Source organism: Halichoeres trimaculatus, unplaced genomic scaffold, assembly GCF_033239565.1.
Source record: "Halichoeres trimaculatus isolate MK-OKI-2021-1 unplaced genomic scaffold, fHalTri1.1 fHalTri1_scaffold_6, whole genome shotgun sequence".
In the NCBI taxonomy this organism is placed as follows: domain Eukaryota; kingdom Metazoa; phylum Chordata; class Actinopteri; order Labriformes; family Labridae; genus Halichoeres; species Halichoeres trimaculatus.
The window spans coordinates 34,064,019-34,089,048 of NW_027437184.1; the positions used below are offsets into that span (position 1 = coordinate 34,064,019).

General features: G+C 39.7%; 1 protein-coding gene across 1 annotated transcript; it reads right to left on the minus strand.

The window, feature by feature from the left end:
- Positions 1–229: 229 nt before the first annotated feature.
- On the minus strand, positions 230–24,395 carry p2rx5 (purinergic receptor P2X, ligand-gated ion channel, 5). The gene is made up of 12 exons (XM_074672878.1): positions 24,069–24,395; positions 19,971–20,121; positions 17,401–17,472; positions 17,213–17,288; positions 14,308–14,392; positions 14,052–14,132; positions 10,473–10,614; positions 7,347–7,480; positions 7,155–7,248; positions 7,008–7,073; positions 6,770–6,858; positions 230–3,780 (listed from the first exon to the last, which is right to left on the minus strand). Exons 1-12 carry the CDS (start codon positions 24,197–24,199, stop codon positions 3,525–3,527), a joined length of 1,377 nt encoding a protein of 458 aa, XP_074528979.1. The 5' UTR covers positions 24,200–24,395; the 3' UTR covers positions 230–3,524.
- Between the last annotated feature and the right edge of the window lie 635 nt (positions 24,396–25,030).

Consider the following 25,030-nt stretch of genomic DNA (forward strand, 5'->3'; position numbering starts at 1 on the left):
TGTAGATGAGACTTTGGTGAAAGGATTTGATTTTTCTCCATCATGAACGGTTGATTTCATGGGGGATGTTTCAGTTATTAGACCAGGAAGAACAAACTGTCCTCACTTTTGTTCCCCGTCACCTCACATATGGACTTATTTAACCTGTAACTCCTGATTTTTGATCACTTTAATCCATACCAGGATAAGAGCCATAGTTAGGATAGTAAAGGTTGTAGTGTGACTTAGATCAGATGACATCCTAACAGAGTGTATTACATTACATTATAATTTAATTAAAACAAATCTGATTAAAGAAATACCTCCTAACACTTTGTTTGTAATCATTGTTAACCTGTTTTTCAGTCAGGCATTAACACCACGGTTACATTATTTTTCCTTCAGACATCGACACAGAAACACAGAATGGAAGAAAGAGACCATGCACTTTGACGTTTTACACAATTCAGCAACAATCAGGTTACAGGACACTTCTCTGTGCACAGTGACACAGTTTGTTTTTACTAACTCAACATTCAACAGAAAACTCAAACATCTGACACCAGACAGAATCGAGAAACATCCAGCTAAAGGAGCAACGATTAAGACCATCCACACTGAGTGTTTGTCACATTACTTCAACAGGTAGACTTAAATATTTTCCCTTTGTGCCTCTGCGTACATTAACATTATCCCATAAAACAACAGTGATGTTGAAGAGTAGTTCATCAGACTGATATCAGTTTAGCCCTTGATGATGTTTCTCTGAATCTAAGACAAAGAAGCTGTTTGCTTTTTATATAACTCCCACAGTGGATCACGTTGGTGAATTTTATTCCCAACATGTTATTATCAAAAGCCACAAGACGGTCATCAGATGTATAGATAAAAATGTGTAATGGATGTTTTAAAGAGGTAAATGTACCAAACATCCATATCAAAGCTAAATGAAAGTATATACCAGCATGTTTGTGAGCTGCATGATGTACAAGCAGTGAGAGATCCACAGCTATAATGTTATGACGTATTTCATGGTGCAAAGAACATAGCAGCTGATTTACTGACATGAAGTCCCCCTCTTTACCTGCAGGCGCTTGTGTATAATCTTGTATATGGTGGAAAAGTTTATCTACTCATTTAGTTGAGTTCAAATAGTGAAACTCATTCATCACAGAGTGAAATATTTCAAACATTCATGGTGTTTAATGACTCCATGATTATGGCTCACAGTAAATAAAAAACCCTAAACAGGAATAAAGTGAAAAAGTTGAGTATTGTGAATTAATGGAGTCAGACTCTGATCAGCTGGGCCCAGTATTTCAAAAAATTAAATCCAGATTAAATTGATCCAGATTTCCAAATCCATGGATCAGGATCTTCTATCCCGGTATTTCCAAATTTTGCTAGATTGGATCAGAATAATCCTGATCCTCTCGGATTGAGATTTTCAAATCCATCCCGCCCCTAGGATCAACCTGCTCTCAGGGTCACAGACAGACAGACCAGAAGGGGAGCCAAGCACAAGTCAGAGCAGTGGGGAGGTTCCCCCTGTACCTCCACCAAAACATCACTGGAAGAGTCATCATGATGAGGATCATGCCTACCAAAATCTCCTCAAGATGGAAACTGAGCAAGCACACCAGCAAATTCTACTTGCTAAGGAACAAATAAAACTTACCATGCTTCAGCAAGAACACATCCAGTTAAAAATACAGTTACTGGAAAGGCAAATGGAAAAGTAGTGTGAAAACTTTAAGTTTAGGTGGTACAATTTTGTGTTGAGGAAATGTGTGTTGTTTGAATTACTTTTCTGACAATTGTGAAATTTGGATTTTTTTTCTGTTCAATAGAACAAACTAAATGAAGAGGTTTGATTTATTAAAAATATCTTTTTATACTAATGATTGCAAGAAATGCAAGTAAAAGCTATCTATGGATGAGTATTTGTGGAACTAAAACATGGGATCACACTCTGATCCTACCCTGAGGTGGGATTAATTTAATGCTGTTTTTCAGGACAAACCTGATCCAGATTTGGGACTGAAGTTTTGAAATACCCAACACAGGCTCAAATCTGGATTAAAGGCAGGATTGGATTTCCAAATCTGGATTTAAATTATCAAGATTAAATGTTGTTTGAAATACCCAATTTTGAATCAGATCTGGGTTTAATCCAATTCACCAGGATTAATCCTGGTGGATTATGTTTGAAATACTGGGCCCAGATGATCTGTAAACACCTGCAAAGGTTTCCTGAACCTCTAAATGGTCTCTCATGGTCCAGACTGCTGATCAAGGGTAAGATGCTATAGGTTACTGCTGACGATGCTTAACGGCCAGTCTATTCCAGACCCCAAACAACTGGTGGTCGGAGCGTTTTTAAAAAAGATAATTAATGACGTCAGGGACTGACTGGTCATCTTGACGTTCTGGAGTACCATAGCGGCTGGTGCTCCTAGTCGGCCAACGGAAGGTACTATCGGTCGGGTGGGGGAGTTGCTGCTGCTGGTCTGCTGCTGGCCGATGCTGCCGGTCTGCATCCTGAACTGCTGTTGGTCCACTGTGTTTTCTGAAGCCCTGAGTCAACACAGACGTTTACCAGGAAGCTTCAGAGCACTTTATGTTTCATTCGCTGACAGGTTTTATGAAGAGGCTGATTTTATTTACAACAGGAATTGGCTCCTGCCCACAGCGCCAAAAGAACCAATAGCTGGTTAAAGGACCATGATTGAGAAAATCCATGAGGTTTTTTCCAGAGGAGGATGAGAGACCCCAGACCCAGTAACACAGACGAGCTGAAGGCTGCTATCACAGAAACCTGAGCTTCAATAACCCCTCAACAGAGCTACAGGCCGATCTCTGTGACACACCGCACTGATGTGGAAATTTAAGCAAAAAGAGATCAAATCATCAATGAGTAAATGTAAATGAGCACATTTTTCAGGACAACATTTCTGTGTTTGAATCCTTCTTTACTGGATTCATGTATGATTCTAATTTAATGACCTTGATATCCTCATAATTAGAATTAATAAACGCTTAAAACTTTTCACTCTGTGTGAAATGAATCTATAAAACTTAAGAGTTTCAATGTTTGAACTGAACTAATAAAATAAACTTTTCCACCATATTCTGTATGTTTTACCACATTTTCCCGATCACCAGACTCTGAAGTTGTAAGTTAATAACAAACATCTTACAAAGACTTTTAGTACTTTCCATTTGAGAAGCAAACATTTGGTGAATTGCTTCAGTCTGTATATTCACTAACGGTATTTTCAGCATAATCACAGTAGTTTTTAAATCTTTCATGGACCTGTTGTTATTTCCACACCACACCTTTGGATCCACACCCACTGAAACACACCTCTGTGGGTGTTTCTCCTCAGCCCACAGTGTCTCACATGAACCTTTTTTTGGACCAGTGAATCTTCAAACAGTGTCTCCAGGCGGTCCTGCAGCGAGGTGAGAAGTCTTACTCTGTTCTGCCTTGGAGACGTAAACTGAGACCACCTCAGGTGACCGGTCTCACTCCACCTGCCAACTTAAGCCTCAGAGGAGAAGGTGATGTGGTGCCTGGGCTCTGCTCCCTGGGGAGAGACGAGGGCCGAGTAGCGCTGTCCCGTGTTGCGTGGAATGGTGGGACCTCGTTTGTCCGCGGGCTGCTGGTTCTCCACGGTCAGGGAAGGCTCCTCCTCCAGCTTTTTGGTGGAGTTTTCTGCTTCTTTCCCTGCGTGTGGTTTCCTCGACCGTCTTTCTCTGTGTCCTGACCTGCCTTCCTTTGGTTTTTCCTTTTCTTTACTGAAAACAGCAAAGGTTAGAGAAGCGTGTCAACAAACATGATAACTGGCCCACCGTTACGTCACAGATGGAAACAGCTCACGGTTCCTCAAGGTTCAACTATTTTTTGTACATATATGTGCCAATATTTTTTAGTGCTAAATGTTTAAATACAGAACGGACCTTCGATTTGTCCCCATGCTGCTTTCTGTATTAATATGGAGTTAGTAGATGTCGTACGATGTGACCATTTCAGTTTTTCTTTCTTTTTTGTCTGTTTTCTGCTTTGTGCTGTGTCGTGACTGTTGCCAGATAAAAAAAAACTTCCCGGTCATTCTGAATCCTCTGAGTACGTTTGAGACCTGTTTACTGTGTTAGTGTATTAAGGCAAGTCTACCTGAGATTTGGTATCACCAAAAGTAAACCAAATCGTCTGGACTCTCTAGTTTTTGGTACAAAAACAGCACTCACTAACATTCTGTCTGACTATTTAGAAAGTTGAGCCCTAAAGACAGAAGAGTCCAAACTTTAATTTAGTAAAAATAACCAAGAACCAGCTGCTCTTACTGACATATTTATCAATGGTTAAAGTAACATCTGAATGCTTTTTTGTGTACTCCGTAAAAATGAGTCTTCGAGTGCTCAAACCTCCTTGTTCCATCATCATGAAATCAAAGCTCACCTGTCCCTCAGGTGTTTCTTGATCAGATGATCAGTGGTCCGTTTTCTGCAGTGTTACCTGCTGCGTAAACATCAGTAAACTCTGCTTCTGACCAAGGAACATGTTCTCCATTAGAGGGCGATATGGAGAAAATATGTCAGGATGTTTTTATGACAGGATCAGGGTCTGGATTTTATAAATATATTTTTCATGTTCTTGAACAACATTTTTAGACCCAAACATTTCTGACCCTGCATCCTGAACTAGGTTACTGCACCAGTTTCTGTCTTTTCTGCTTCATTTCATCTCTTTAATCTGGTCTTGTGTCCTCTGATGTGTTTTTTGAACCTCACATTTTCATACCCTGATAAAAACATTAGTTTGAAGATGTCAGCTGTAAGAGTTGTTGAGTTTCCACAGAATGTACAGAGCTTTAGCTTTATATGAGCAGCCTATGAACAGTCCAGATGTAGTTTAGTGAGACTTTACTAGACTCTGGTTTGGTTTGTTAAATCTACATTTGATGCTGGTGACACAAGAATGGAGCTAAAGGTATTTGTTGAGCCACACTGTTGAAACTGGGAAAAGAACGTTTGCTGCTGAAAACTTTGGGGGCGTTTGAAAACTCCTTCCTACCTCCGTTCCTTTCGACTTTACCTTAACCCTGATGGAAAATGTTACAGGGTCAAGGAAAGGAGGGAGTAAGGGGAAAAGAAAGGAGAACTGCGGTAAAAGAGGAATTCGACTGCACTGTCACTTTGATGTCATATTAATGCGACGACGGCTTCTTGTGACATTGTAAGCCATGACGAACTACAATGTTCTGAAAAAGAGATCTACAACAGCCGCCCTTGAGATCTGCTTTACCTCACTGCGATGTTTTGTGACCTGTTAACATCAACAATAGGTGTTTTTTCTATGACCATGCATTGTCTTTTCTGCTCACAGCTGTAAGGTTAGGGTGAATAATGTCAAATGTTTACATATTAAACCCTTAAGCCTGCAAATACATGTTTATCTTTTTTTATTTACACATTATGTTATGACCCCCGGTCATTTATTTGTTGGTATATGTTCTGTGTGTGAGTGCGAGAGCCCAACAGGTGGAGATGGAGGACGGTCGGTGCGATTGGTGCTCTGCTGGAGGACGGGTTTTTAGGGGGAGAGCTCCGATTGGGGGGATCAGGCGTCTCCATCTTCAAAAGCCAGAGGAAGCCCCGCCCTCACTCTCTCTGACTTGCCATGCCAAACAAAGAGCCGTGTGCCGCCTGTTTGTCCTCGTATAGCCTAGTGAGATTTGTGTGAAGCCTAACAGACAAATTTTCAGGAGGGAGAAGCCCGTTTTCTTTTATTAGTAGCCTACTTTTCTCCTGTTTTTGTAAGATTTAGTTAGGTAAGATACTTGTCATTTGTTTTTCATTGGTTCATTTCCACAGGTAAGGTTAGGTTTGTAGGAACGTTTTGTTTGTTGTTTTGGGCTGTAGTCAATAAACCTCCTGACCTGATTTAAAACCTGTTTCTTTGGCCTTTGTTGGGTTGGGCAAGTGGAGAGGGCTCTGCATGTTGTGTCCTGGGCACCCCTAGGCCGGGGACGTAACAATTATCATTGAGAACGATTGTAAAATACCAAATTTGTCTTTCTTTTATTGATTGTTTCATAATAAACATTACTGGAGGCCCCATTGTTCTCTTATTACTGGATTGATTGACTTCATATATTAAGACAGATGAAAATATGGTAATTAGTAAATAATATTAATATAGGAAACAAGTAGCACAATGGTTTGGTATTCATCAACATAATGGGTAATTATGGAGAAAAGTAAATGCTTGAAAGTAACTGCTTTATAAATAATAACATGCAATTATTTATCTGTCCACCAATAAATTAAATGTTAAAGATATGAACAGAAGGTTATCTTTGAAGCACATATTTTTCTTTATGCCTGCCCAAATGTTTACTCTGTATTTTCTACATATCTTCATCGTCCCTCAAAACTAAAACATAAACAAAGTATAAAAATACAAGTGATGTATTTATATGCATCAGCTGCCACAATGCATTTTGGGGCGTCCTTTCTCCTTTCCTTTCGTAAAGGATGGTCCAGTGTTTCCTAAGCTAAAGGAGCTAATAAAGGAAGCACCGACCTTCCTTTCCTTAACGTTTGGAGAATTTGAACACCCTTTATCATGGCGATGCTGAAATACTTCCTTCAGTAAGGAAGGTTCCTTACCAAAAAGGAGTTTTCGAAAGCACCCTTTGAGGAGGGTTAAAGTTTTGTGCCACTGTGAGTGAGACTGAACGTGCAGGTGTTACAGTCAGGTTTCGGACAGTTTCTATGAACATACCTGAAGTTGATGATTTCAAACTTCTTCTCTCGGTACAAAGAGCTGGTGTTCATCATGTAGAGTAGAATCATATCACACACAAAGGCTCCCTGACAGGAGAAAAAAACAAACATCAGCTGTTGTTTCTGTAACAGGTCATCGTCTGTCGCCCTCTAGTGGTGCTTAGATATGACAGTTTTCAAGCTAAAGCAGCTTCATGATAACGTTGATCCCCTGACACAGGAGTGTGACCACTCACCAGCCCCAGCAGAGCAAGCCCTGACCCGATGGCGATGATTGTGGGAATGATGTTGAATTTCCCAGCCTTGAAGAGAAATCCACACAAATTCAGAGACTAGCCTCCAGACTGAGAACATCCTTTAGATAAAAACATGTAGGACTGTACCTTTCCATTGACCATGATGTCAAAGCGGATCCCGTACACTTTGTACAAATCACGGTAGCCATCACCGCTTTGGTTCTTGTAGTACTGAGCGTATCTGAAAGAGAAGAGGGTGAAAAGGTGATTAAAGTGAAGTCAGAGCAGAGGCACGTGAAATATTTATTTCTGGGACATCTTGAATAGGAGGGGACATACCTGAAGTTATATCCTGAAGTGACTGAGTCGTTGCTGTTGATGTCTAGTCGGGTGAAGGTGTACTGTGGGTTACAGTGTGAAGAGTCCTTATCCAGGTCACAGTCCCACTCTATGAGGACACCCACAGAGCCACCCTGTAAACACACACACACACACACACACACACACACACACACACACACACACACACACACACACACACACACACACACACACACACATATACATACAGTTGTGTGCGAAAGTCAGGGCACCCCTTTAAAAACACCATATTTCATATATTAGAAAAAATCCGGTATAAGGGAAAAATGACAATATTATAAGGAAACATTAATGCATAGTTGCACTTTATTTTACAAATTGAACAAAATTACAAAAATAAAAAACATCATTTTTGCATGTGCAAAAGTTGGGACACCCTGAAAGTGTTCTTAAAAGTCACGTCTTTATGACAGTGTGTGTGAGACTCCAGGCCAGAAGGTGGCGAGGCGGTCCCATAAAAACAGATCCTCCTCATAGCATCTTCAAGGACATAAGTCTTCATGAGGTAAAGGAAGTGAGATTACATTTTCTCTACACTCAGTAGCCACTTTATTAAGAACACCTGTTCTACTACTGTACACAACACAAATATCCAATCAGCCAATCACAAGGCAGCAATCTGCAGCATCAAAGCCATGTCCACACACAGCTGGGCACATGTGAAACCACATGTATTTTCATACATTCAAGCCTGTCATCTACGCAAAACCGCAGCTTTATGTGGCAGCAAATGATGTTTTCTGAAAACTCTGGCCAAAGTGAACACTTTAAAATTTTCCTGTTTCATGGTTTCATGTAGACGCCAGGAAACAGAGCTGAATGATGGGGGTTGATTCTGATTGGCTGATCTAAAAAACACCGCCAACTATGGGTTGGGTGGCTTCGAGTCACACTTATCTGTGAATTTTACTGGTGTGTGTGTGGATGAAAGTATTTTTGAAAACAAATAAGGAGAGACATATGTTTTTGAAAATACCCGGCCAAAGGTGTACAAGGCCTCAGTCGTGTAGACGTGATGAAGACCAGCTGCTAAAAGTCAAACTGAGCATCAGAATGGAGAAGAAAGGTGATTTAAGAGATTTCAAACATGGCATGGTTGTGGCTGAGTATTTCAGAAACTGCTGGTCTACTGGGATTTTAACCCACAACCATCTCTAGGGTTTACAGAGAATGGTCCCAAAAAGAGAAAAATATCCAGTGAGCAGCAGTTCTGTGGGCCAAAATGCCTTGTTGATGCCAGAGGTCAGAGGAGAATGGACAGACTGGTTGGAGCTGATAGAAAGGCAACAGTAACTCAAATAACCACTGGTTACAACCGAGGTCTGCAGAAGAGCATCTACAAAAGATTGGAAAAACGTTGCCTGGTCTGATGAGTCTGGATTTCTGCTCCACATTCAGATGGTAGGGTCAGAATTTGGCGTCAACAACATGAAAGCATGGATCCATCCTGCCTTGTATCAATGGTTCAGGCTACTGCTGCTGGTGTAATGGTGTGGGGGATATTTTCTTGGCTCACTTTGGGCCCCTTAGTACAAACTGAGCATGGTTTAAAGGGGGCATATCATGCTTGTTTCTCCTTTTCACTATGCCAGACTAGGATGCCTGTAAAGCATTTCTGCCCTCAGTACAAGTCATTTAGATCCTTCATTGCCCCACAATAGCGTTCTCGATATCCTCATTTTAGGCCATTCTGAAGATCTCGTTGTAACGCTCCATTTCCAGAGTGACCTCCAGTAACCTCGCAACGTCACAGCCCTTTGTGCTCTGATTGGTCAGTTCTAACAGGGGGGTGGAGGGGGTAGAGCCAGGGGGCGGTTTTTGCAGCATGGCAGTATTTACAAAATCGCCATATTGGATGGGGCAGACCGAGTGAGTTTGCTGTTTGCCAAAACTTCACTGTAAGGCATTGATAGCACAAATAAAATGGCAGAGTGTAGGATACGTCCTTTTGTATTGGACCCCGAGTCAGACCCGGACGGTTTGCAGCTCAGGAGGAAGAAAATCCACCTCCACACAGATCATCTCAGGACGCTTCAGTGTGGTGAGTCAAACCAGTACTGTAACATGTATAGTTTATACGTTTATACTCGGCTCTTGGTGGGTGTATCCCTCGGTGGCGGTTGTGTGACTAACTGACATCACAGAGGAGGAGCTGCTTTATCAGATTACTCCAATAAAAAGAAAGGATCCTCGTGTCGTCATGATGGTCAAAATCTCGCGGCCAACTGGCAATGACCTATTTTCTGGGATATCAGAAAAAATACAATATCTAATTTTTTGAAAATTCAGGGGATGAAAGGTCTTGTGTTCAAATTTATTATTTTATATGTAAGTATTAAATCAGGGATCAGTGTGATATGTCCCCTTTATAGTCCACAGCCTTCCTGAGTACTGTTGCTGACCATGTCCATCCCTTTATGAGCACAGTGTACCCATCTTCTGATGGATAACGCTCCATGTCATAAAGCTGGAATCATCTCAGACTGGTTTCTTCAACATGACAATGAGTTCCCTCAAATGTCCTCCACAGTCCCCAGATCTCAATCCAATAGAGCAGGGGACCAGTTCTAGTGAGGTGGATCTATTAAAGTCATGTGACTAAATGGTGCAGAGATTGAGTGTAAGCAACACCTTGAGCATTAGGGTCCTTCTCTTACCCAGCTTTAAGGTTCGTGCTCTGAGTGACTGAATCATGGATGATCAGGAATGTAAAGAGGAAAAGAGAAACACCAAGAGATGTGTGACTGTTGCTGCCTTCAGTATCTGCTCTAAGGATGTTGCATTAGCACTAAATTTGATCTCCTCCACCCCTCATTTAACTCCTCATTAAACTCCTTATAACAGTTTTTCCGGCCCTGTAATCTTCTTGAAAAATCAGACTTCACAGGAAAATGATGTGAAACTGGTTCATTCTGATTCTGTTTGTTATGACTGTAGTGGATAGAGTTACTACTGTGGTCAGAGCTAAAAAAAACAAAAAAAAAACATGGTTTATCACAAACTGTGAAAGTGTTTTTGATGGATGAAGGGGCACTAAAAATCAAAGTCACATGATCTGATCCAGTCTTTTGTAACATCTGGTACCTTGGCAGCCATGTCCTGGAAGTCGTACCCCGTCCAGCTGATCAGATCTCCCAGGCGGAAGATGGGGCAGTACGGGTTGAGGTGTTTATCGTAGGTGCATCCCTTCAGGTAGTTTTCATCACTTGTTTCCAGGACGTTGGACCTGAGAGACATGAGTAACATCTGTCAGATGAAGGATTTTCAGTCTTGTTAAATGTCATATTTACTTAACGTCTCTTGTTAGCTTGGACTTTTAATCTTTACCTTTGACACTATCAATGATTGACCTGAACGCTTTGTTTGATAACATCTTACACAACAGATTCTTCCAAACAGGTGGTTTGTTTAGAAATAAGTCATCTCAGGAGTGCTGATGTCAAGTGAGAAACCAATTCTTCCTCACATGATTTCTGTTTCACAGTGGATCCTCATGAACAAACCTTTTTAAGTTTTGCTAAAGGATCATTTTTTTCCACACTTTGTTTTTATTTATTGATTTAACTTTGTTCTTATACCTTTTCATTATTTTGATTTACAGTATGTGGATCTTTAAATCTGTGTTAAAGTCAAGTTTATAAAGGGTTAACGTCTTCCTGCTTCACGTTTCATTGATAACACTGTGGTCATTATTACTGTTAAAATATGGTTTCAGTTCAGAAAAAAATTGGGTTCAAACATTTTCGAATTTTCATTTTTCAAAGACATCAACAAAAGTGGTTTGTTTGCAAACTTTAGAGATTTGTCATAAAGATGTGGTCTCCTTAGTCCAGCCTGTTCTGTTACTTCAGAATCCAACATTTCCTTCAACATCCTGATCCTGATTTTCCAAATAGACCTTTAGCACTGGGCTTAGATGACAAACACACTAGTGATCTCTCCTAAGTTAAAAGTTTTAAATTTTAGGAGTTAAAAGGTTTGATTTTTAAGCTACATAAATGTTTATTACATAAATGTTTAGCCCAGGGGTCTTCAACCTGTGGCTCTGGAGCCTCATGCAGCTCTTTGATTCCTTTGCTGCGGCCCCTTGTAGCTTTAAAAAGAGGGTATTAATGATAAACAACAGCGACATTAAATAAAATCATGTGTTAACATTTTGTTGAACTGAATATGCCTCACTTCTTACAATAAAGCCTGCCATCGCTCTATTTCACCTCTAACAACATCAACAGACCACCAACTTTACAGGCTCCTGTGGCTAACCTCAAGTTTTAAGATAAATAAATCTACAAAAAGACAAATCTGGGAGAAAATACAGATTTTAATCTATGTGTTTGGAGTCATTTAACTGCCAATGTGCTGGCTTAATGTTCACATTTGATATGTGGCAAAACATAAGCAAATATCAAAAAGTAATTTGTGGAGCGATATTATAATTTTTGAAATATCAGTGGTTTTCTAAAGTTTTTGCATTTTTTTTTATTTAATTTTTTTTTTTTTTTATTTTATTTATTTTACTTTTTTTTGGGGGGGGGGGGGCATTCTTATTTAAATGCAAAAAAAAATGGAAATCTTTGGTAATTCTTTTTTAATTTCAATTTTTTTTTTAATTTTACATTTTTGAAAAAACAAAACAAAACAAAGAACTACGACATCATTTACACAATTTAATAAATTGCCAATGTCCCGGCTGAATGTACATATTTGATATGTGGCAAAACATGAGCAAACATCAAATAGTAATTTGTGGAGTGATATTATAATTAATTAAATATCAGTGGTTTTCTTGAGTTTTTGGAAATTTTCAAAAGTTTTTTTTTTGTAATTTTTTGAAAAAACAAAACAATTTTTAAAAAACGCAAAACATTTTGAAATCTTTTAATTTTTTGTTAATTTCAATTATTTTTAATTAAGCATTTTTTTAAACAAGAAAAAAAACTATGACATCACAAATTTATAAATTCAAATAAATTCTCAATTAGGTAATCATTCACTAGACTTTAACTACATATACATTTTTCTTTATTGTTTTTATTGTGAAGATAAAGTTAATTTTGTGGCCCTGGAATAACTTTATTTCAGGTGAGCTGAGGAAAAATGGCTCCTATGAAAGTAAAGGTTGCTGACCCCTGGTTTATCCCATCAATACTCTTAAAGATATTTCCAGGTGTAGATACTAGCTGTGATAGATATCTTAATACTCCTGCTAGTTTCACCCACATGTTTTGGTCACATCCTGCTCTGTCGTCTTACTGGGGCCTGATCCTCAGTCCTATATCCAGGGCTTCTGATATTAAACTCCAACAAGGTGCAGCTGCAGAAATATTTGGTATTACAGCTTAAGATAACTGCACATTAAGGAAAAAAACAAATATATTTTCTTGCTTTTATAACACAGCTTGCAGCAGAAAAACACCACTGCATTGGAAGTCATCGAGCCCAACCAAGGCATCCCTGTGCCTGGGAGACTTATTACATTTCATCAACAGAAAAAGATTACGTCTAAGTCTGCAAACAAGTTCCACAGCATCTGAGATCCAACACTGATAAACTTTAAACTTTACTGGATACTTAAAAATAAATTCTCAACATATAACAGAGCCTGTGTTCCAGGCGGAGATGGAACAATGTTCGGGATTACAGTCCTGTTTTTATTTTATTTTCATCACAAGTGTGTCTTGTGTTGTTTGTAAGAAAGGAAAGGGGAAACGTCTGTATGATGTAAATGTGTTTTTTATGTCTTAAACCCTAAAGTTCCGGTCTATGGCCTCATGTTTCATCCATTAATGATCACAATTAAACACAGACAGATGTATATTCAACCAATAAGCTCTTCTGTGGCGTCGTGTTAATACACAAAGAGTGGAGATAACAGGAAGTCATTAATGTGTTGTTTGGCTTCAGTCCAGCCTGTTTGTTGACTGATTCAAACTAAATAATTGTTTGGATTAAAACAGAAGAAAACACTAGTTTTTATCTAAAAATGACCAGAGCACAGTTTCCTCTTATGATGCTGAACCGTAAACATTGTTTCATGTAAAATATATAAATGTATAAAGTGTTTTTAACATCACTTTATATTTAAACTAAGCTTCATGTCTCTGGTTCTGAGTTAAAGGTCTCCACCTTCTCACATACATTATGTGTGTGTCAGTCAACCCCGCTACACCCTGTGGCTGTGAGAAAAGTGTAACTGGATGCGTCACACTGAAGACGTGTAGTGTTGCCGTGTCAGGCGCCGCCGCCCATCAGGAAGCGTTTCTACGACAGGAAAATTCTCATTAAAGCGGGTAAATATGAGAGCAGAAAGGGAGAGATGGCTGTGTTATCTTAATGAGATCATGACTGATGAATTAGCAGCTCCTTGAGGAACCTTTCATGCAGCACTTGAACCCTCAATAGCAGAGAGGGCGGCGGGGTTACCCCCATCAGATGGGACACCTGTCCAGGGCACAGCCTGCTGTCAAGGACGGCTCGGATGACTGTTTCACTGTCTCACCCAGTGCAATGCACCGGCCAGTATAAATAGAAGGCTCTCTGCACCCTGGAGTTATTTAAAGCAGCCGCTGGGGCATGTGTATCCCTCAGCTCACTCAGCGGTGGCTCTGTCCTGATGCCGGGAACCATGAGAGCAGACACTCAGCTTCACTTTGAGCCACTTACTTTGAGAATTCAAACTTGGGGAACCGGATGAAATTCTTGATGTAGACGGTGAAGTTCACTGCCTCGCTGAGTAAAGGCTGCCTGTGAGGGAAGGAAACAAGCGGCTGAGTGAACGAGAGGAGCTGACAGGCTGTATTAGTAATAAATAGAAGCTGTGAAATATCTCCGTCCCCGCGGGGATCAGAGCCAGTGTCAGTCTGAGGCACAAAAATGGCAAATCTCCAGTAGTTCTGTAAGAGACCAGAGAGGGACTCACGTGGGTCTGCTGCTGTTTTCGACAGGACACCAGGCTTGGATCTCACAGGTCCCCGTACTGTTTAGACACACGCCGGTCTTAATTCCTAAGAGAGGGAGAGCAAAGACTGTCAGCTGGATTTGGGGACTGTTTCAAAAAATATACTTCATGAACAAAGCTTTCATCGTAAACATGTGAAGATGAGTCCTTTAAATACTTTAAACAGCATGAATTAGAGTATTTGTTGACAGCGAGCAGAGTGATGGTTAAACTTGTGTAAACACATTTCCATATGAGACAGGAAACAACTGGTTTGGCCTTGTAGTGAAGGTGTGCGCCCCATGTATGGATACTACAGCCCTCAAACAGGTCACATGACCCTTCTCATGGCTTCCTGTTTCCTGCTCTATCCTCTCTGAATAAAGGCATAAAGATGACCAGAGAAATAATGTCTATCACAATTTACATCATTTATTTATATAAGTACTCAGGACTGGCCAGCTCATTGGCTCTTTGAATCATGTGACAGAGAAAACATGAGGAAGCATTTCATTAAAGGCGAAAGATGTACATCCTGCACACAAAGGTGGTCATTAAATGTGTTGAGTGGTGCAAAAATTTGTTATCATGAATCAAACAAATCTGTTTTGTTTTACATTTTTGAACAACTGAGTTGAAGATGACATAAAGCGCTCCATGGGGGCACAGATGGCCTCCTAGGTTCACCCTAGTGTTTATGGCCTGGGTTTGAATCCAGCCTGTGGATATGTCACTCCCCACTCTCATCTTGTTTCCTCCACTACCCAACTGAAGACTTAAAAGCCCAACAAATAACTTAAAAAAGCACTCCATGCTTAAAGAGGGAGTATTGTGACTTTGGGATGTTTTTTCTGTCTAGCTGGTACCCATCTAGTATCTTTACACAAGTTACAGCTTTAACCCTCTATGGTATATCTTGTTGCCTCACTTTTGGCCTTTTACACACACACCAAATACATCACACTTGTCATGAAATACTTAAAAAAAAAAAAAAAAGACCATAACGAACCAATAACAGTGTTTGATTTTGTCATGTGACCCTCTGGAGGTCATACAGAATCCTTTTTTGCAGACTTTCTTGCAAGGACCAACTCAGGCAGCTCTCACCTCAAATAACTTTTTTACTGTGTTTTTCTCAGTCTAGAAATTTTTTTAAAATTCATATTAATAGATAACTAAAGCTTAATCTCTAATAGTTTAATTTATTTAATTTGCTAATTAATTTAAGGAAACATGTAAAAATGCAAATGTTGCCCTGAGGCAACAACATACCATTATGGATTCATCAGGACAACATTTTGGTTACTGGTCATTAAACGTCTTTTGAACCTCTTCAGTTTTCACCAAGATAAATTTGATGTTAGTTTTAGTATAAAGTTAAGACTCACACTGCAGGCTCTGACCTATTAGAGGGAACTTTGTGAGCCGTCTTTACAGAGCACAGGTTTATATCCTCCACACATTTTCTCACAATGAAAAGTCTCTTGAAAGCCACAGATGTGAAGTCTTTTGTTCAATTGTTCATGTTAAGTTGGATAAAATGTGTTGAGACTCCTTGACCCATTCATTCCAATGAGGTGTTCCTCAATAGTACAGTGTTGCCTGCAGGCAACATTCAGACATAAAATCAAATAAAATAGTTATTTTTGTTTTGAGTTTTACACTTTTTTTTATAGATAAATAAATGTTTTTTTTTTTCATTTCTGACCATAATGGTCAGTACAATGTTGCCTCAAAGAAACAAAGCCCAAAAATATCTATAAAAACATTTTTTGAAAATTCTTCAGATTATGTTTATTTGATCTGTTAAAAAAAAAAAAAATCTCAAAACGTTCTTTTCCAACTGGCATCTCTGTGAGTACCATAGAGAGTTTAGAATAAAATCTATATTTTTCTCTCACTGGTATTAAAAAAACCCTTATATCAGCTTCTGTCTGAAACATTCAGTTTTAGCTGCTGTCTCTTTAAGGTTCCCTGCTCCACAAACCCCCTGCCTTTTGATTGGCCAGCCCTGTGGAGACCTGTTAGGGGCGTAGCTAAGGAAAAACCTTGGAAAACCTTGGTGTTTGAGGCTCATCACTCTAATATGTAAACAACCTGTTAGGAGATGCTTCTGTGATGATGTCATTACTTCAGCAAGTCTCCTGATGATCTGGTGAGATGGTGCTTTTTGATCAGTTTACAGACAGACTCAGGGATTTCTTCTAACATATAAATATGAAGAGGTTTAAAACAAACCTCACATGTTTAGTTTCAACATCCAGCGTTGTTACTTGATAGTCATGTTTAAATATGGGAAAGGAGAGCACCCCCTCTTTAAACTTTTCACTACCGCTCAACGCTACATTTACCTTTATGCTTGACTACTATTCAACAAAAAAACTTTTTAAAAGTTGTTCAAGAAGGTTTATTTGGTCTGATGCTGTAATTAAAATCAAACAGTTTTTGTGACCAGACCAGCACAATACCCCCTCTTTAAAGGACAAGTTGTTTAACCTGAAAATATGGTGTACATTTTTAATTAGAGAGATAAATCGGTTAATAGTAGGTGGAGATGCTCTGCTTCAGGGTTCTGAGGGTGACACACTCACTGCTAACAACACAGACCCAGAGGTCGAGAGCCTTTCACAGGACATCACCCCATCCACTGACACAAAGCTGACGGACTGCTGGACAGTCAATGCAGAGGGATTTCCCTGACCAGCAGAATCTCTGCATACCAGCAACACGAGCGGCTGATTCCTGATACCAGGCTGACTGTGAGCCGGCTACTTGAGCACAAGTGGGCAGAAAAGCAGTGACTGTGTCAGCTTCACTCTAAACCATGTTGTGTCCTTGTCTTTACGAGCCTGCTCCATGTGTTAGTGTTCACAGATAATGTCCTCACCGTTCCCTGCGATCACTGACTCTCCCGCTGTGCAGTCACTGTCGTTCCAACACCGTCCATCAGGAACCCTGTAACTCTGAGAGACGGAGCAAACATTGCTGCGTGAAAGCTGACAGCTTCACTCATATGAGTGAAAAACAAAGTGTTATAATGATCGTGATAGTTTTCATTCCTTTGTGTGCACTCACCTCTGCACACAGCCCCAGCCTCTGATTGGGTGTCTCGATGTAATTTGTTATTACGAAGAACACCTGCTCACCCTGAGAATCAAATTAGATCCAGACAGTGAGGTTCAGGGAGACGAAAGGTTAAACAATTTAGTGTCCTAACAAACTCAATAACATTTAATGTGTTTCGACAGATGCTGAGGATGCTAAAGGGTTTCCACGAAAGTAGACATTCAGTGGTCTCCCACTTTCTCCTGAAGGAGGACATTCAGACATTCAGATTCACATGGAGAGAGGACGTGACAGACGAGGACATGGATGTACAGATATATGCAGAATCAGAAAGATAGTTAAAGTAGAGACAGAAAAATTAAGAGGTGCAGAGTTTGTTGTAGGAATGAACATGGGGATGAAGACAGATTCACAGATAGATGATAGAGAGACAAAGATGAAGCTGAAAAGAATCAAATATTTATAATAAAAGACATCAAGTTTAATAGATAGACTGGCGACCTGTTTGGGTGTACCCCGCCTTGAGCCCAAAGACAGCTGGGATAGCCTCCAGCCCCCCACGACCCCGAATGGGTAAAGCAGTAAAGATAATGGATGGATGGATAAAGTTAAATATGGAGATGGATCCAAAGAATATGTATAGTATGTTTTTCAAAGATGGACAAAGAGATACAAGAAGAGACAGATGTACAGATAGACTTAGAAGTAGATGTAATAAAGATTTACAGATAGGAGAGGAACATACTGAGGGCAATAGATGTAAAGACAGAGCTTCATATAGAGTTAGAAATGGATTTAGAGAAAGATGGAGAGATAGATTAACAGATGGATAATGGATGTGGGGGAAGTTAAAAGGATGGATATTAAAATGGATGTGGAGACACTAAGAGGGAGATATCGAGAATAATGACTTCAAATCAGTAAAAAGAACAGACACATTTAAAGACAGAGTGATGGAGACAGACTCTGAGAAAGCTGTAAAGATTTACAGACCAGTAAATGTAAAGAAAGACACATACAGATGTAAAGATAGTTACAGAGATAAACATTTATCTGTCCACATACAGGTAAAGGTGTTCATTTATCGGGTACACACATCTAAACTTAGCACAAAAAAAGGGAAATTGGTATTGAGTATATCTTGGAAAGCCTTTTCATTTCATGCATATGTAGGGTGAGCAGCAGAGCTGAGTGTGTGGGTTTTTCATAAGAAAAATTTGCCAAATATCTTCCTCCAATGCCGAACAGCAGCTATTGATATCCAGACTCTGAGCGTGAAACCTGCTACAGTTAGTCTGATAAGAATGGTTGCTAGGCGCCCTGTTGGCTATGGCTGCCTTTTATAGCAGATCTTTGTCCATTTCTTCTAATTTTTTCATCTCTTTTTCGTAATTTTCATATTTGGAGTGGATCATTACTTTGTATGTTTCATTTGTTGGTCATGGACACCAAACTTTTTGTGGCTTCAGTGATATTTTTACTACTTTTTCTTCTGTGTTTGTCTGGAGATCCTACATGTAACCATGGCTGCATTGTTAACATGTGGACGCAGCTTTTAGCAGCCTGTAGCATGTCAATGCTAACTGGTGTAAGGCCTGATGTTTCCCGAAGGGGGGGAGAAAGAGGTGAGGACGACGTGCTGGTTCTCAGGTGTGAGCTAAGAAGTGACGACATGGACCTGTCCTTCCATCCATCATTATTGGAAACGTACGATCAATCTCCAATAAGATGGACAAGCTAGCCGTGCTGACCCACCAACAAAGGGAATACCAGAGGGCAGAATAGCATCATGCTATTCGCAGACATGGCTAACAGAGCTAACATCAGATACCAATGCCATGTTGGAAGAGCTTCACCTGCTGTGAGCAGACAGGATCCAGGAGACAGAGACTGAACAGACTGCTGAAGAAGCTCAGTCCTGGACCCTGTGGAGGTGGAGACTGGCTGAACTGGACAATGATGGACAAGCTGTCATCATCTATTTTCTTATGGACTTTTTTACACTTTCTACACACTTTCTTCCTTTTGTTTCCTTGATTGCTGCTGTAACTTCAATTTCGTTGTACGCGTTACAATGACAATAAAGTTCTATTCTATTCTATTCTATTCTATTCTATTCTATTCTATTCTATTCTATTCTATTCTACAGTGGTCAGTAGGTTTCTGTTCCAGGCATGCTACGTTTGACTGATCTGGACAGGGCCTGCGTAATAAGGCAACTTCAAGCTGGTGTTCCTTAAAGCCAAGTTGTGGCATTATTTGGAGTCAGACCCTGGAACCATCTACAAAGTAAAGACCTAGTTCTATATAACAAGGGCGTCAGAGATGGGCATCCCAAGCGTTTCATCAAAGAAATAGTCTACCAAACTCAAATTTCTTGGCTTCTTGTGCTAAGTTTAAATGTCAAGATAAACATAGAAAAAATGTAGATCTTAAAGATAAATATCAGAGGAACAGGTGCAGACAGGCATAATGAAGAGTGAAGTGGTTGAACGGAGAAGCAGAGGTTGTAGAAACAGAAATGAAAATAGACAAGCATAAATAGGATAGACTGATGGAGAGGTGATAGATGGACTCACACTTGGTGGTATGACGTAGTCCTCGGAGCTCCACAGGTGAAGGCCGGTCTCTGAGGTGTTGGTCAGAGTCACTCCTTTAAGTTTTGTGATGACTGAGGTCTGGATGGCCTCTTCTCTCTCCTGGTAACCTTTCTTCACCACAAACACCCAGCTGACACATTCAGTGAAGAAAACAAGACAGTATGAGATCAGTGACAGCCTCATGGTCTGATCCAGTGTTTATAGTTTAGTTAAATATCTTTGATTTTAGGACAACAGCCATGAGCATGTCAGGTAGGCTGGTGGTGGGTCAGCCTGGGTGACAAGAAACACACACACCAACACACACACCAGCACACACATATACACACATCTAAACTGTCATCAGGTGTGTTCACTAACATACTATAGGGAGTGAGGTAATGTAAATGTACCTGATAAAATAAACTAAAGGGTTGGAAATGACTCATCATACTTAAACATTATCATAATCATTGAGTTTTAATATTTTTAGACTTTGGGAAAAAAATCTGCAACAAATATGTTTGGTTATATAAAACCCAGGGGCCTCTCATCATTAAAAGACTGTAGAATTTATTTATTGCACAGTTATGACAATACTTCATAGCTACGGTCTGCTATTTCTCCAAAACAAACTGCTGCCAGGAACCAGGAACTATTTTCTCAGACTCTAAAAGATCGACTGTGATTGTGTCAGTGTGCAGAAAAATGTCTGCTTTAGTTTAAATTGGTTTGTGTGATCTGGTTAAAGTCTCATCATCACTTACATAACTGGGTCTAAATTTTACATCCAGCCTACGATAGTGGACTGAACAGGATAACGTCAGCATATGAACAATAGACTGAGAACAATTTCTTACAAGTTATTTTACTGACCCTGGTTAAAATGTGATAGAGCTGCCAAACAGAGGTTGTAGGGAATCTGAGAGCTGTTTCCTTTTGACATTAGACAAAAAAAATCATCATAACATAAAAAAAATTTAAGTTAAAAATGACACAGCATAAATGCCAGACCCCTGTAGAACAGGTGCAGCACTGTGAGATTCTGCTGGAGTAAAACACAGGGACTTCATTTGCAATGCAAAGAGTTCTGGGAGGAACTTCAACAAAAATAAACAAAACCTGAGGTTCAGTGCAAACTTTTAAGGCATAATGGAGATCATTTCCATTCATATATCATATGGTATCAACCAGAGCTGAAACAATTCCTCAAATGATTCGAGGTACTCGATTACAAAAAATACTCGAGTAATTTACTCCGCCTCGAGGAATCTTTTATTTTTTTTAAAAGATCAAAGAGTGGTATTTCAAATAGAGCTGAGGCCATATTAAGAAAGTTTTCAGACCCCTCAAGTTACCTCCCATACAAAATAGCAACTAGCAACAAATCTAGCTTCTTTTCTGGAGTTTGGAGACTAATGGGTCATTCTACGAAACGGGTGCCATTTGGGTCCACAACATTTGATGAGATGTACAAGGCACAAAAAATGTGTCAAAGTTTGTTTACAAATTTTGGGGCTACCAAAGCAAGTGCTCTTATTGACATGCTGTATCAGAAAATTCTATTTCGTAAAGAGAAAAATTTTCATTTGAAAAATAACTGCTCTTTAACTAAGCAAAAATATATTTTATCTGATTACTCGATTAATTGATGGGATTTTCAGTAGAATACTCAAATACTAAAATATTTGATAGCTGCAGCCCTAGTATCAACAATTTTGCAGAGTCATTAAATAGATCATCTCTTTGTTCAAACTATTGTCTGTGACTAGTTTTTAGTAGGGATGGGTACCTTCCACATTTTAAACAATACAGTTCCGGTGCCCAATACCTGGCAACAGGTACTCAACAGTACCAATTTTTTGTACTTTTTTGTGTTTGTGGCCAAAAAAAAAATCAATTTCTTTCATAATGATTCTTTTTTAAATTCAATATATCTATTCTTCAATATAACCTTGTAATGCTGTGTCCATGTCCAGTATGGAAAAACCACCTACTCTTTCACTCCCTCACAGTCACAATGATTCATTTAGGTACCTAAACATGGCACCTTTTGATTTTACATGAATCGATACCCGGTACTTTTGACAGAATTTGGTCGGTGCCTATAAACGTACCTAATATGGTATCCATCCCTAGTTATCAGAGACTATTAAACTGTATTCCTGCCCGTCCTTAACTCTGACACTGCCTCATGTCAACAGCTGTTATCAACATTGGTGTCATTTCTTCAGTACAAAAATGTGACGTTTCTGCTTCCTTTGTTTATTTTCTGTGATCATTTATTTATCTATTTACTTATTTGATTTAATTAAACTTATTCATAAAGGGGCCATGTAGGGACATTAATTAATTAACATTTTACCATTTGATACATTGTACCCAGGGCTTGACATTAACTTTTTTGCTCACCAGCCACTGTGGCTAGTGGTATCCCTGAGTTACTAGCCACTCAGTATTTTCACTGGCCACAATTTGTTGTTGGATAATTATGTTCAATATGATTCAAGCCGATGATGACATGCTAAAGTTTACTTAAAAAAGATTTACAACCTCTTTAAATGTGAATGACCCCTATGCACACTCAAATAAAGACTACATCAATTTTAAAATCCACAGGTCCTTAATCAGGTATTCAGCTCTGATACACTTGTGTGTAACATTGTGCTCCTTTCATATGAAAATATGCAGTCTATTAAGACATAGTAATTAAAATAGTAGTTTGTTATTGCTTAAAATAAAATGGTAAAGGGGATTAATTGAACTGATAAAACTCAGCAAGAGACACTGTCTGCTTAAATATTTATTAACGATTGAAATCAGAAAATCATCTCTTTTTTCATGAGAATGACGATGAAGGAGGGGTAAATTAAATTTCCACAGAGCTTTCATCATCAGTCATCTTTTTGCTTGTCTCTCTGCTCCATGTTTGAGATAAAATTCAACCCGCCAAAGTGGCCAGTGGGAGTGGTGGTGTTACCAGCCACTGCCGAAATCCACTCAAATTTGGCCGGTTGGCCGGTGGTAATGTCAAGCCCTGATTGTACCAGCGTTAGCATCATCAACCCTCTGACCACCCAACCCCACCCCAGATGGCACTGCATGCAGCAGAACTGTGGGAAGACATGGTGCCTTAGTACTAGTAAATTGGTTGAATTCAAAATAAATAATTAAATAAATGAAAAATAAGTCCTCCTGACCATTTTTTTTCCACTTTTCTGGTATCCAAAGAACATTTAAGATACAAGTACCTGTAGATGCACACACACACATTAATCACATAACCACAAACCTACACCTCCCACTAACATATATACATGCCTTTTTTCATTTATGATTATAAGTAGAGTTATTTTTTTATTTATTTTATTTTTTTGACAGGTGGTTTAACAAAACCAAAACAATTATAAGATGGGTTATGTGCATTTTTCACTAGTTTAAATAATTTATAGATTATTAATGACAGTAACCAGCAGATAAATGAATAAATAATGAAATTGGTTAGTAGAAGCCTACTCTGTTTACAGTTAGAAGACATGAGTACCTTATCCTACAGGCTCAGGCTCATAATACTTGGACTAATAACTAAATTAAGTCAGATACACCTGATATTTTTACATGTGTACCAGTTGGTACAATGAGGGGTTGAGTGTTGAGTGAAACACAGAAATACATCAAAGTCTCAGACCAGGACACGGTAATAAAATCACACATGAAGACGGTCAGCCCTCTCTGAGCTGCTTTACATACAGCAGAGAGACTAATGTGACCGTAAAGCAGCCTGTCCTCCCACAATGCTCTCCTCTGAATCTGTCCACTGTGGTAAAATAAGTTTGACAAAGTTTTAAAGGTCAGTCAGCCGTCACCATACTGTCCCTGTCACCTGCTCATCATTCCTCTCAGCGTGACATCACACATAACTTCCTGTCCCTGCACAAACCTGACACATTAAAGACTTCACCAACACAAACTAATCTTTGTAAGGTTAGACCAAAAACCGGGTAAAAGCCGCTTCAGCGCTCCGCCTCAGCGAGCTCTTCAACCAGCTCCACTATTTTTAACTTTCTGAATCAGACTCACAGAAACACGACGGCTCACCCGATAATGTATCCCAGCACCGCCAGCTGATACAGTCTGAATAATATTCCTATCTTCCTGTTTTCAGCGATGACATATTTCTCCGTCTTGTAGTTGAGCAGAGAGACGAAGAAAGCTCCCCAGCCTGCCATTTCTCCCGCACGGCGCGGCGCACTGAGGCAGCAGCTCCCAGCTCCTGACAGCGACTGATCCTCTGGTCAGGGAGCGAGCAGGTCCACAGAGACAGGCAGGGGCTGTAAACCACCAACAATCCAGCTCACTGCTATAAAACAATACTGCACAGGGGAAATCTAACTCTGAACTTCCGTTTCTTAAATATACTAATCACTGGCACCAGTTGGAGAGCTTCACAAAAACATGGTGGAGCAGCCCATCACCTGCAGACTATTAATAGGCCACTGTCATTAAAACAACATTAAGGTCTGGAAATCCTCAGACTGTGCAAAAGTGATTTGAAATAACAAAATACTGTAAAACATGAGTTTTTTGCAGTTTGCATTTAGAGAGACAGGATTGTATTTGTGAGACACTATGAGCAGGAGGGTCACCGGATCTCTGGGCTCCATGAAAGATGTTAGTTTGGGTCTCAACACCTCAGCCAAAGCCAACATGCACCTGAGCACAGCTCTGTTAGTCATTAATGTCACCTCTTTCCATGTGTTGTATTTTAAGATATTTTAAGCCTTTTGTTTTAGCTATAATCCATTGTCATTTTAGGGTCACCTCACACCACAGCAGGACCTGAGTGCTGAGAGTGAAGAGAACAAAGAGTCTTTGGGAAGCCAAAAGGAGCTGGCTCTTGCTGAGTTGAGCCAAATGATCAGGATCACTGGAACAAGCCTCAACTCCCATCACTGGGAGCATCTGTGAAGAGGAAGGAGGATGTTAACGCTGCTATTCTTCCCAGACGACTTGAGCAGAGCAGACAGCATTTGATAAGAAGTAATCCATCAATTAATCAA